Here is a 14043-nt window from a genome sequence, read left to right on the forward strand (position 1 = left end):
ACCCTCTTATCTGTGCTGCTGTTGCTGTATGATCTGCCACTGCTGTCCTTACAATATGAGGACCCTGGCAGGCGTCTGTGCTGTGTGGACATCCCAAAACGTCACCTGTGCATGTGTGAAAGTTCATGTGATCACTGAAAACTCATGTGGAGTTCTCCAAAAGGACCTTCCCGCTCTCAGAAGGCCACAACTGGGGAAACACGAGTGCATTTGTCTGGCTTGGTTGCCTGCTTGCTTCAAACATTTATACCACATTGATCCTTCTGACTTGAGCATTCCGTCTTAAAGGGTAGACACAGGTGTTGCTCTGGTAGCCATGCCACTACCCAATCTGTTGACAGATGATTTTGAAACTATTATCAGTACTTCCATTACACCCAGGTGGCACATGCTGTCATCGGATCAAAATTGACGTCATCTTTCCAAGTGTGCTAATTCTCAGCAATTGTGTGTGTGTGTGTGTGTGTGTGTGTGTGTGTGTGTGTGTGTGTGTGTCTGTGTGTGTAGGAGGGGATGGGGTTGGGGGGGGGGGGGTGCACGTATTCCACCTACCTTCCCTCGCCACCCTCCCGGCCCCCCATAAAAAAGATTAACTTAAATACTATGTCACTGTTCTTTCCTTACTTAGGGGAATTTTACATACAGTAGAAGTATTCCAAAGTTGGGGAGAGTTATAAGGCTAACCTAAAAATTGGGCAGCTGAGTTCAAATGGCACCCAACTCTACTTTATCCACATGAAAACTGTACCTGAACTGGAACCACATACGATAACATCAAGAAAGAGCTCAGTGTGATATTGGACAATTGGAATTTAATGTATATCAAATGCAATGGTTAGAGAGCTACTCACCACATAGAAGACGTACCGAGTGACAACTAGTTCATTGAAAAGAGTCTGCAAAAGATTATCAGCTATTGGACTAACAAGTAAATATCCGGTCTGACATGTTTAACCTTACCCTAATTTTTTTTAATACAAGAATAATACACTGAGAGAAAAGTACTGTCAGATTTTTACTTGCTCAGATGCACAAAAAGTATTTTCAAAAAAGGTTGAAGTTACTCATTTTTTCTGCATGGAGAATAGCTTATAACAGTGATTTGTACAGCCCTTCTTACCGATCACATGAATATGTGAATGAGTGAAACCATGACAAGATAACATTGTGTGAAAGTCCAGATTGCACAAACATCTATTTTAAGCACCCTAACCAGTTCAGAAATGTGTCACTATTTTTTTTAAAAATCTACATTTTGTATTGGCAGCTAAACCGTTGGAGATGTAATTCTTACAAATGTGATCAGGAGAGGGGAAAAAAAACATAACAGTGGTTGATGTCTCATCGCAGAAATGGAATATTTCTTACACATATATCATTTTACAGTGATTTCTGTAGCACAGTTCATATGATAACATTTTAATTTTACTTATAATGAAACACTTTTTTTTGTTTATTCTGTCATAATTACAGAAATGTGAAGTGTCTGTCGAATGGTGAAAACAAATATCTTCCTTACACAAGACACACCTAACAAATGAAAAGCTAATCTATTCAGACATTTAATGGTAATTACTAGCTTTGTTCAGCCAGAACTGAGTTAGAGTAAGAAATGGTCCCAGCTATTGTTCTGCATTTTCTGCTGAGTACCAGACATACTTAATCAAATTCAGAAAACATGGCACTGCAAACTGATAATGCATATATGACCAGTTTAAGACTACTGTTCTGTTGAGAAACCTGAAATGACAAAGAACTGTAAGAAATTATATAGTCCAACAGTTTCCTGAAAATTACTTTCCACTGTCAAAAAAAATCTTTGTCAATTGGTTGAATGACATTAGTTGTCCCATGTGGAATCAGTATTATATCAACAGCCCTTTTGTCATCCTCCTCAAAGACGGTTGGTCATTGTTTTATTACAAATTTATCAGCAGCAGATCTGTGAATGCTCTCTACCTTTCCAGGTACAACTTGGAACACTTCACTTGCCACTCCTGCTACCCCTAGTGCTTCTAGTTTGTTTAGTCTAGTCTTTTATTGTTAGCATTGCCAAAAATCTTGGGAAAGTCTAAGAATATGCTTGTATAGTGTCATCCTCATCACAAGCTTCAAGTATCACTTTTGTGGACTCTGTAATAGACAGTATTCCACTTTTCCCACTTCAGAACCCAAGGTTGTATTTATTCATGTAACTCATTAGTCCACCCTTAATGATTAGTTCACCTATTTTTGAGAATGCTGGCAGTAGTGAAACTGGCCTATTGTTTTCAAGATTCTTCATATTACCTTTCTCTAGCATGTTTAGATACTCAAGAAAAGTGCCCTAACTAAAGGAAATCATTATTATGTTAAGGGAGCTTGTATGCTGTCTATTTGTGCTGTGAGTGCAGAGACTGTAACTTCATCAGTGCCTGCTGACTTCTTATGTTTTAATTTCTGTATTGTCTTCGTGACTTCTGGCTTCGCTGTGCAAAACATTATTATTGTGCTTGTAGTGTAAGTCATTGTGTGTACTACATATGTTTTAGGAAGATTTTGTTTGCAACTTTTTTGCAACACCAGAGAATTAGTCATTTAAAACATTTGCCAATTCCTGACAATTTTCTATTATTCTATTCCCATCTTTTGATTTGTGTGTTACTACAATTGCATCAGCTTATTCCAGTTTCATTTTTTTATGACATGCGATATTACTTTGTTTTTATCTTCATTATATTGTATTTTGCTGTTGAATGATTTTTGCAGTGAACATTACCCTACTCTGTAACTTTTTTTTTTTTGAACCTGTGATAGTGATTTAGGAACTGTGGTTTAGTGTAGTGCTTTTGCAAGAAACTGATACATTTGTGTCTGGGAGGCCTTTTAATACCTGCAGTTATTCATTCTACAGGGTTGTTGTAGTTAAACTTTTGCTACTTGAGTCAGTGTACATGGAAAACTATTTACTGTGTGGACACCCAATGTAATAGGAATGACATTCAGACTGTGTGCTGCAGGATTTGTGTAGTTAGTAGTGTTGGTATCATGACTTGCTGTTAGATGCTGGTACTGGTATGACGATGTTGGATTGAAACAGAAGCATTGATGTTATAGTAATAGTCAGATAAAGGGCTGTGGACAAGGTGAGCACGGCTGCACTTGTAAAGCTGTTTCATCAAAATAGCAGCAGCAGTACTGCTGCTCTTTGCAAATATCGACACAGTAAAGGAATACAGAGATGTCCTATTTCCAGACTGGGCTTGAAGAATATTTTGAAAGTTTGTATTAACTGGTAGTTTGGAAACTGCTCCTGGAAGAGGCTGACAGTCATTTGCACCACAAATTCTTGAAGTTATTGTTGCTATGACTGAGGATGCTGTACACAAGATGTGATCTTCAAGCAATATATGAGCTGTGTCATGACAGCTGAATATTCCATGGTTCGCCATTCAGAAAGTGCTGCAAAGAACTGAGAAATGATATCTCGAATGTAGTTCTAGACTGCAATGGATGCAGATGGTTGTCATATTGAGCAACGTTTGTAACCTGGAACGTAAACACGGTATGCAGTTAACAAATGTTAGCCTCTCATGTGAATATTTAAATATGTTTCTTTCAGTGGTTTATTCATCAGTCCTCTCCTGTGTGGCCTTGCAAATGTTTCCACGAAGTTTCAAAAATGGTTCAAATGGATCTGAGCACTATGGGACTTAACTTCTGAGGTAATCAGTCCCCTAGAACTTCGAACTACTTAAACCTAACTAACCTAAGGACATCACACACATCCATGCCCAAGGCAGGATTCGAACCTGCGACCGCAGCAGTCGTGCAGTTCCAGACTGTAGCGCCTAGAACGAAGTTTCATTGTCCTGTAACCACTTTTTTTTCATGGGGGCCCTCTCAGGCAGTGAAAGTTTAATTACAGCCACCCAGTATTTTCTGTAAGTGTTAATGTGACTACTTTTGGAAATATGTCATTGAAAATTAAACAATGGAAAATCCAGCATGGAATGTAACACTATTACGAAAAGGAAAGTTGTCATTTACTACATAGCGGGGATGCTGAATGGCAAAAAGACTGTCCCAAATAAAGCTTTTGGGGTTAGACAGGGTGGGGGGGGGGGGGGGGGGGCAGGGGAGAGAGGTGGGGGAGTAAGTAGAGGAAGATTGAGTGTGATGGTGAAATGACGGCTGTGAAGTGCTCGAATGGGTACAGGGAAGGGACTGGGTGGGTGAGGATAGACAGCTTCTTGGTTGTCATGCCCATATAGAATGCAGCACAGTGGTTGCAGCTTAGCTCGTAGATCACATGACTGGTTTCACAGGTAGTCCTGCCATTGATGGGGTAGGTGATGTTCGTGATCAGACTGGAATAGGTCGTGGTGGGAGGATGTATGGGACAGGTCTTCCATCTAGGTCTCTTACAGGGGTATGGGCCGTGAGGTAAGTGCTTGGGAGGATGGGTTGTGTAAGGGTGGATGAGGATATTGTGTAGGTTCGGTGGATGATGGAATACCACTGTGGTATTGTGTAGGTTTGGTGTATGGTGGAATACCATTGTGGCATTCCATTGTCCACTGAACCTACAGAATATTCTCATCCATCTCTACACAACCCCTCCTCCCATCCCCTTACCTCATGGCTCATACCTCTTTAATAGGCCTAGATGCAAGACCTATCCCATATGTACTCCCACCACCATCTACTCCAGTCCAGTTACAAACATCACCTGTCCCATCAGAGGCAGGGCTTCCTGTGAAACCAGTCATATGATCTACGAGCTAAGCTGCAACCACTGTCCTGCATTCTATGTAGGCATGACAACCAGCAAGATGTCTGTCCGCATGAATGGCCACCGACAAACCATGGCCAAGAAACAAGTGGACCACCCTGTTGCTGAACATGCTGCCAAACATGACATCCTTCATTTCAATGACTGCTTCACAGCCTGTGCCATATGGATCCTTCCCACCAACACCAGCTTTTCTGAATTGCACAGGTGGGAACTTTCCCTGCAATACATCCCACATTCATGTAACCCTCCTTGCCTCAACCTTTGTTAGTCACTGTTCTCACCCATCCAGCCCCTTCCCTGTTCCAATTCCAGCACTTCACAGTCGTCATTCCACCATCACACTCATTTTCTGCTACTTACTACGCCCCCCCCCCTTCCTCCCTCACCTCTCCTCTGCCCTCCATCTAACCTGCCGCACTTCACTGTCCACCATCCCTACTGTACTATCCCTTCCCCTCCCTGCCCCAGCTTCCTCCTTACCCCAACCCAATTGCCACTCCCATCATGCAGTGGTGCTGCTGCTCACAGTGTGGTTTCAGTTGCCTGAGACTGTGCAGTCGTGTGTGTGTTGTTGATGAAGGCCTTAATAGCTGAAAGTTTTATTTGTGACAGTCTTTTTGTTGAAACTTCTTTTTATTGTGCCTTTCTGCAACTCAGCATCTCCACTATATGGTGAGCGGCAACTTCCCTCGAAAATTAGTTTGAATAGAGTACAGAATTTGGAGATCTTAGAATCCACATTGTTTCCATACACTTTTCATCCCAAGTTTGTTTTGTCAGTGCTGTGGAAAAATACGTGATTGTGTTCCGAGAAGATCTGTTTGCAGGCCTGTAATTTTATCTGTTTTACCAAACCAGTCTTTAACTTTATTATTATCAAACAGCCGTGCTCAGAGAAGTCAAGAGCTTTTATAACTACTATACAATTTTCCCTGTAGATATCTGTAAGTACTTAAGACTGATCCTGAAATTTTTATATCATATTAGCAGTGTTCACCATTTGTACCATGTCAGATGTGCTCAGGCTGTTTGGGAAATTATTAATTTTGTCCTCAGCACCTGTATCAATATTCATATCTCTCTTAACTTGTCAGAGGCCTTTGATTGTGTCACTCACAATATTCTGTTAGACTGGTTATGTTTTTACAAAACACATACACTGCCTGACAGAGTGTAGCACCCACACGTAGAGGAAGAAACAAAAGAAAATTTCACAGTTTGAGAGGTACGCAATGTTACTGCAATAATTACAATCTGTCTGGAGATGTCACTCTGCTAGACTTCCCAGCATATCCTTAGCTAAAGCTTTCTGAGTCCGAAACCATGTAATATGAATTATTTGTGGTGTGAACTTAAGAAATTCCTGCATTGGCCTGTTGGAAGAAGCAGGGATATTAACTACTGCCTCCCTATATATTTATTCTTTAACCTCCTTTTCAAACCAAGAGTTCAGTGTGTGGAATCCACACTAGAAATAACTAACTTTACTCCAGAAAGGTGTCCATTACCAAGGAAAACACATTTTCGTTAATCTGCCAGCAGCCATAAAAATTCAGCTACCAATAAAGTTCTTTTTAAGATGGCCCTAAAGCATTTTTTGGTGACAAATATTAGTCTGTTGGTGAATTTTATAGAACTGGTTGATGTATATATTATTAACAACATCAAAAAACTTTAGTACATACAGACTTATTTCTTCCCACATCTCCAGTGCAGTAATGTGATCAATGTAAATAACTGTTATAAACTGATTTTCTGTTTGATGATGCAGGGATACAGTAGTTTAAGAATTATCACATGTATCTTTGTATAATGTATAGTTACATATTTTGTGACAAATTTACTACCTCTTTGAAATATGTTAGTTTTGTTGTGGCCATGGGTGTGTAAATTTGAATGTATGTGTGGTTTGTGCATGAATGTGTGTATTTCTACGAGAGAGAGAGAGAGAGAGCAATCAAGCAAGAGCTCAAAAACTAGTATAATACTGTTTCTAATGTACTTCCAACTCCCCCATAGTGGTGTTTCACTGCCCACTCAACCTCCACTTCATCCTACTCCATCCCTATGCCACTGACACCTCCAATCCCCTGCCACAGGAATCATACCACTGTGGAAGACCCAGATGCAAGACCTGCCCAATCCACCCACCCAGCACCACCTGTTACAGTCCTGTCACAGTTTCCCATGAGAGGCCAGACCATCTATGAAAGCAGTCGTGTTACATTCTGGTGAAAGCAACCATGTTATATACTGGCTCTACTGCAACCACTGCACATTTTACATTGGTATAACAACCAACCAGCTGTCAACTACAAACAACCAGGTGTCAACTAGAATGAATGGTCACTTCCAAACTGTTGCCAAAATCAAGATGGACCATCCAATGGCAAAAGATGCAGCAGAGCACAGCATTTAGAGATTTCAGTGGCCACTTGACAACACTTTCCATCTGGATCCTGCCCACCATCAGCAGCTTTTCTGAGCTGCCCAGATGGGAGCCATTTTGTTTTTGCGCGCGCGCGCGTGCGTGCGTGCGTGCGTGCGTGCGCGCGTGCGTGCGTGCGTGTGGGTGTGTGTGTGTGTGTGTGTGTGTGTGTGTGTGTACACATGTACGCCATCCCCAGCCCCAATATGGCCACCCAGTTTGGGTCCCCATATCAGCTAAGTTGTATGCTGTTATCTCATGCCCTAGTCTAAGAAATTGGGTTTCCAGTCATCTGCCACCTACCCCTGCTACCTGCACCCCTAGCTAGTACACAGGCTGCTCCTCAGCAACTGTCTTTGTTATACATGTTATTTATTCTTTTATGACACATTGTATATCCTTGAGGATCTTATCACTGTGGAATTTTGGAGCATAAAGCGTATCTAATCTAATCAAACATTCTACTTCATCATTTTGATGACAGGCAATCAAAATTATTTAAGCTCTGTGCAAATTTGATAAGTCCTTTCACTAGAAAATCAATATTATAATTCTATCAAAATGAAAATTCATTTGAGAGAACTGCAGACTTATGGGACAGAGTTGCTGACCAGTAAAACAGTATCAACATTGTAATCACCACAAACAGTAATTGCACAACTCTCATATAATTCTTGCAATTCATTCTAATTGCCTTACATGACACTGGTTCTGACATGTATGCATCTGGAGAGTTTCTCAACATAATCTCGAAAAATCTGAAGCTGATAATTTAAATTCTAGTTTTGTATGTGCGTTCACATCTGCAGTAAAATCAGTTTTACTCTTCATGATGGCATATATGAGAGTACAACTAATACTTCTTATTACTCACATAAGAAGGGCATGAAAGGGAAGCGGTCATTGGGAAGGCAGTGAGACAGAGTTGTAGCCTATCCTCGATGTTATTCAATCTATATATTGAGTAAGCGGTAAAGGAAAAATTTGGAGTAGGAATTAAAATCCATGGAGAAGAAATATTTGGTTTGCCAATGACATTGTAATTCTGTCAGAGATAGCTAAGGAAAAGCAGTTGTACGGAATGGACTGTGTCTTGAAAGGAGTATTTAAGGGGGACATCAACAAAAGCAAAAACAGGGAATGTAGTTGAATTAAATCATGTGATGCTGAGGGAATTAGGTTAGGAAATGAGACACTTAAAGTAGTAGATGAGTTTTGCTGTTTGGGGAGCAAAATAACTGATGATGGTTGAAGTAGAGAGGATATAAAATGTAGACTGGCAATGGCAAGGAAAGCATTTCTGAAGAAGAGGAAGTCGTTTCTGAAAGTATTTGTACGGAGTGTAGCCATGTATGGAAGTGAAACATGAACAATACATAGTTTGGACAAGAAGAGAATAGAATCTTTCAAAATGTGGTGCTAGAGAAGAATGCTGAAGATCAGATGGGTAGATCACGTAACTAATAAGGATGTACTGAATAGAATTGGGGAGAAGAGGAATTTGTGCCACAACTTGGTTAGAAGATGGGATCATTTGGTAGGGCATGTTCTGAGGCATCAAGGGATCACCAATTTAGTATTGAACTTGACTAGAAGAAGGGATCGGTTGGTAGGACATGTTCTGAGGCCTCAGTGGGTCAGCAATTTAGTACTGGAGGGCAGTGTGGAGCATAAAAATCATAGTGGGAGACCAGGAGATGAATACACTAAGCAGATTCAGAAGGACATAGGTTGCAGTAGAAACTTGGAGATGAAGAAGCTTGCACAGGATAGAGTAGCATGGAGAGCTGCATCAAACCAGTCTCTGGACTGAAGACAACAGCAACAAGATGATCAACTAAAATGTTATATGCTACCTTAACACATAGACATAATTCAGAATAGCTGCATCTGTCTGCTATTGCACTGTTTCACTTGTTGTTTGTCCCGAGTTGTGCTTCCTTTGAGAACTTCGAAAAACAGTGTGCAAGTCAGATACAGTTTTGCCATAGGGATTGTTGATATTTGTTTGTGTCTCCTGATTTATGAAAATTTTTGCTAATGATTTGAGCATATTTGGAACCATGGAAGTATTCATGCAATGTTTGCAGAACGCATAATACAATGAATCATTAACATAAAAATTGTGGCTTTTATAATCAGATGTTTAAAACCTCTTCCATGTTATGATTTATCTGAACAAGTCATCCAACATATCAGGAATTAGTTAATAACGCTTTCATGATGATGATGATGATGATGATGATGATGATGATGATGATGATGAAAACTTGGCAGAGTGTGATCTGTTCTCCCTCCGGTGTGATGTAGTGCTGACAGTGGCCCCTTTTGTTTCAGGTTCAAATCCAAACCTCTTAAGGTTCATACCTCCACATTTAATGGGCCATCCTGGTACTGTTGGGAAAAGCCTACAAGTCTTTCCAGGTGATAATGGATTGCTGAGAAATGTGCCACACAGGGGGCCAAATGTTCAATTTCGTCCAGGGTTTCCTGTAAGTAGTAGATATAATTGCTGTCTTATTGTCTGCTGAGTACAAACTGTTCATTGATGAGATTGCCATTCATCTGATGTTTTTGTGATGGGACAATAGAAGGAAAAAAACACCCACTCAATGTCTGAATCTGTGTGGGGAAGATTTCCTGGGATTTCTGAGGCTGCTATTTCATAATTTTGTTCAAATTCATCATGACTATGGTCAGAACTATAAAATTTCATCAAAGTGGCCAAATCCTCCCATAAATTTCATTTTGTCCAAATATCTGGCCATATGCTGGCTTCTGTTTGCCTAGTCAACTAAATGTCTCTGCAAATACTGAAGCAACAAAAAGTAACAATACTCACCCTTAGTAATGTTCCCCCTGTTATTCACTTTTACAGATGCTTCATTCTGTGTTAAATAGTTGATAATCATCATTGAAAAATATGGCATTTTGTACAGTCTCTTACATAACTCCTAGTTAACTCTTGGAATAGCGTTACCATCATAAGCTGCTTTCATGGATGACTTACAAGCATTTATCAAATTGAGATTAAATTGCCAGTAGAGCTTCCACTTGGAACATACAGTGAAACCCCACTTTTAAACTTTTCAAGAGACTTCAAAAAAAATGGCGTAAAACGTGATAAAATGTAAAATTTTAAACTGTAAAAGTTATGCCTAGGATATCCCATTGCACTTTATGTATGATTATGTACATAACAGTCATCAAAAGACTTGTCAGGGACTTTTTTTATTATCTAATAAAGGTTTATTATCTAATAAAAACAGCTGATGTAACTGGAACTTACAACTGTCGTGGAAGTAGGAACTCAATTTTATGTCATAATTGATGTTTTGGAAAGTTTGCAGCTGCCATTCATTATTTAAATAATGAAATTGCTGCAATAGTTATGAATTTTTTTCATGCTTAGCGCAATGCGTTTCGAGAATTTTTTCTCATTTTCAAGTGCAAATATGTACACAAGTATTTTGTGTGGTGTTTGAATATGTGTTATTCTGCATCTCTTGCACTGTAGTCATCTTTTTGAGGTTATCAAATACTTTGCCTCATCAGTTATGCAGAAAACCACACACACATGCAAACTGTCACTCACATTGTTTGTTTGTGTAACATCACAGAAAATACATACATAAATACTCCACTTGACAATGAGAATGATTTCTCAAAACATGTTTTGCTCAGCGTGAATAAAATACGTAACTGGCCCTGTATTTGAACTAAAAACATTTGAGCAACGCAAAGTGAATGACAATGTCAACTAGCGCTCCAAGTTGCCATATGCCGAAACATGCCAAATAGTGTTCAAGAAAGGTGTCATGATGATGATCACAACAATAACGAAACTTCGTTTGCGCAGTACAGACAGTTTGGAAATGGTTGTGATTAGTCATGATATCTTCATTTGAATGAATCTAGTTACTCCCATCAGCCACCGCGCCATTAGAGCTTGGCAGCAGTGGGAGATATTTCACAAATTGCTCCAACTTTTACATGTTTACTGGTTCAAATCTGCTGAGTGGAGTGCTTTGGTGTCAAGAAACTTAACCACATAATATTTGTAATCACTACTGGACATCCAAAGTCATGCCAGCGTCAATTTTTTCTCCACAAACATTTTTTTGTAATGCGCAAATCGCAGGAAAATTATAAATATGTTGAGGCAAAATCAGATGAAAATTAATATTGTGGGCATAGGAAATATGATAGGACCGATAAAAAAAATGTCGTAAACGGTGGTAAATGTTAATTCCGGGAACGTAAAAGTGGGGTTATACCATAGTACTTCTCCTTACTGATGCACATTATCCAGTGTTCCCAAACTATGAAATACAATACTACTAGGCTGAAAATCCTTTATGTCAATGTGTTCCATCATTCCAGTGAACTAATTTCTTTCTTCCTGTTCATAATCGTATAAATGTGTGGTAGAACTTAATATCCTAAGTGACCATTTGCTAAGATTCTTTCTTAAGGAAAGTCACTCAGGAGGACATTTCATAAAGGTGGATATCGTTGCCAGTATATACAGGGTTTATCAAAAGTATCATCGGATTTGGTGCGGCTATATTTCTGAAAGTAATAAACATATACAATGAATTTTGTTTTTTGTTTAATGGGAAACTTAAAAAGTGTTTCTTTAAATACCTTTTCATAGATGATCAATATGCCACCCTTGCGATGAGATGCACAGCATATGTTAATGCGGTATTCAAATTGTTCTCACAGTGACGCGACCATGTCTTGAGTTACAGCTTCCACAGTTGCTGTTAATCGATGTCTCAGTTCATTCGTTGTTGTTGGTAATGGAGGCACATAAACACAATCTTTTATAAACTCCCACAAGAAATAATCAACTACAGTTAGGTCCAGTGACCTTGGAGGCCAGTAGTGTAAGGCTGCATTATTTGGTCCATTACGACCGATCCATTGTTCAGTAACCCATTGATTTAAAAATTGCTGCACTTCCAGATGCCATTGTTGCTGTGCCCCATCTTATTGGTAAATGAAGTCGTTCACATCAGTATCCAACTGTGGGAAAATAAAGTTCTCAAGAGTATCGAGATATATGCTTCTGTAACAGTGTTCTCAGCAAAGAAAAATGGACCTTATGCCTTTTCCTGTGAAATTACACAAAACACATTAAATTTTGGAGAATTCCTCTCATATGGTTGTACTGTACCCCATATTCTCATAATATGACAGTTCACCGTTCACCTTTATATTTAAATAGAATGTTGCCTCGTCACTACACATGAAGCGGGGAAGAAACTATCATCCTCTATCTTGTCAAGAACGAAATTACAGAACTCGACACATTGTTTGTCACCTTTATGAAGAGCTTGCAGTAACTAAATTTTGTATGGTTTCATATGTAAACATTGACCCAACACATGGCGGATGGACATTGGGGACATGTTGAACCATTGAGCTGCACGGTGAATGGATTTCTGCGGACTCGTTGTGAAACTAAGACGGATGTGTTTGACATCTGTGTCAGTTACTCAGGGCGGTCAGTTACTCAGGGTGGTCCGGGGATTTGCCTTTACACAAACAACCTGTTTCTCGGAATTGTTCATGCCTTCGTCTAATGCCCTGTACTGTATAAGGATCCACACCATACCTAGTACGAAAGTTATGAACAATTATTACTGACCTGCACTGCGCAAAACATAGAACACAAAATGCCTGCTATTGTTGTGACATCGTTTTTACTAGAATTGAAGTGGGTGCACTCTGCTGCAACGAAACAGGAACCATGTAAAACTCGAGAGCTTGGTCTTTCCAACAGTAAGTTGTTCACGTACATCTCAAACAATACGGGGTGTATCTAGAAGAGACATCTAATTTTTAAAAAATAATAATTCTTATGTTATTTAAGATATGTGCTTGAACAATGTAATGTTGGAATGAGCAGACTCTTGAGTTTTTCATTATTCCTGCTAGGTAGAAGCAGTGTGCGCTCACTTCAGTTCTAGTAAAAATGGTGTTGGTAAAACAGAAAGCATTTTGTGTTCTACATTTTGCGCAGTGTGGGTCAGTAATAACAGTTTAGCGTGACTTTCGCACAAGGTGTGGCATGGATCTTCCTACAGAACAAAGCATTAGAGGAAGGCATGAACTATTCTAAGAAACAGGTTGTTTGTGTAAAGGCAAACCACCGGATCGTCCCAGAGTGTCTGGCACAGTCGTCGAATGCATCTGTCGTAGTTTCACAAGGAGTACGTATAAATCCATTTGCCATGCAGCTCAGTGTGCCCCCAGTGTCAATCAGGCGTGTGTTGTCGACTTTTACACATGAAACATACAAAATTCAGCTACTGAAAGCTCTTCGTGAAAGTGACGACAACATGTGGAGTTCTGTAATTTCATTCTTGGCAAGATGGAGGATGACAGTTTTCTTCCATGCTTACTGTTTAGTGATGAGGTAACATTCTCTTTAAAGGGAAAGTTGAACCAACATAATGTGAGAATATGAGGTACAGAACAACCACATGAAGATTTACAACATAAGAAGTACCCTCCAAAATTTAATGTGTTTTGTGTAGTTTCACAGGAAAAGGTGTATGGTCCATTTTTCTTTGCCAAGAACACTGTTACAGGAAGCACATATCTTGATATGTGTGAGAACTTCTGTTTCCCACAGTTAGAGACTCATTCGAATGACTTCATTTACCAGCAGTATGGAGCACCACCACACTGGAATCTGGGAGTGCAGGAATTTTTAATTCAAAGGATTACTGAACGGCAAACTGGTCACACTAAACCAAATGACTCGGCTTTAAATTACTGGCCCTAAGGTCACCAGACCTGACTGTGTTTGGGTATAAAAGACTCT

General features: G+C 39.6%; 1 protein-coding gene across 4 annotated transcripts in view; it reads left to right on the forward strand.

The window, feature by feature from the left end:
* LOC126284282 (protein PAT1 homolog 1) overlaps window positions 1–14043 on the forward strand; it is a 113585-nt gene that overhangs the window by 39855 nt on the left and 59687 nt on the right. For all 4 annotated transcript variants that reach the window (XM_049983106.1, XM_049983109.1, XM_049983107.1 and 1 more), the window contains exon 7: window positions 9543–9697. In XM_049983106.1, the coding sequence (XP_049839063.1) occupies window positions 9543–9697 (155 nt within the window). The remainder of the gene's footprint in view (window positions 1–9542; window positions 9698–14043) is intronic.

The sequence above is a fragment of the Schistocerca gregaria genome, chromosome 8, assembly GCF_023897955.1.
Source record: "Schistocerca gregaria isolate iqSchGreg1 chromosome 8, iqSchGreg1.2, whole genome shotgun sequence".
NCBI classification, from domain to species: domain Eukaryota; kingdom Metazoa; phylum Arthropoda; class Insecta; order Orthoptera; family Acrididae; genus Schistocerca; species Schistocerca gregaria.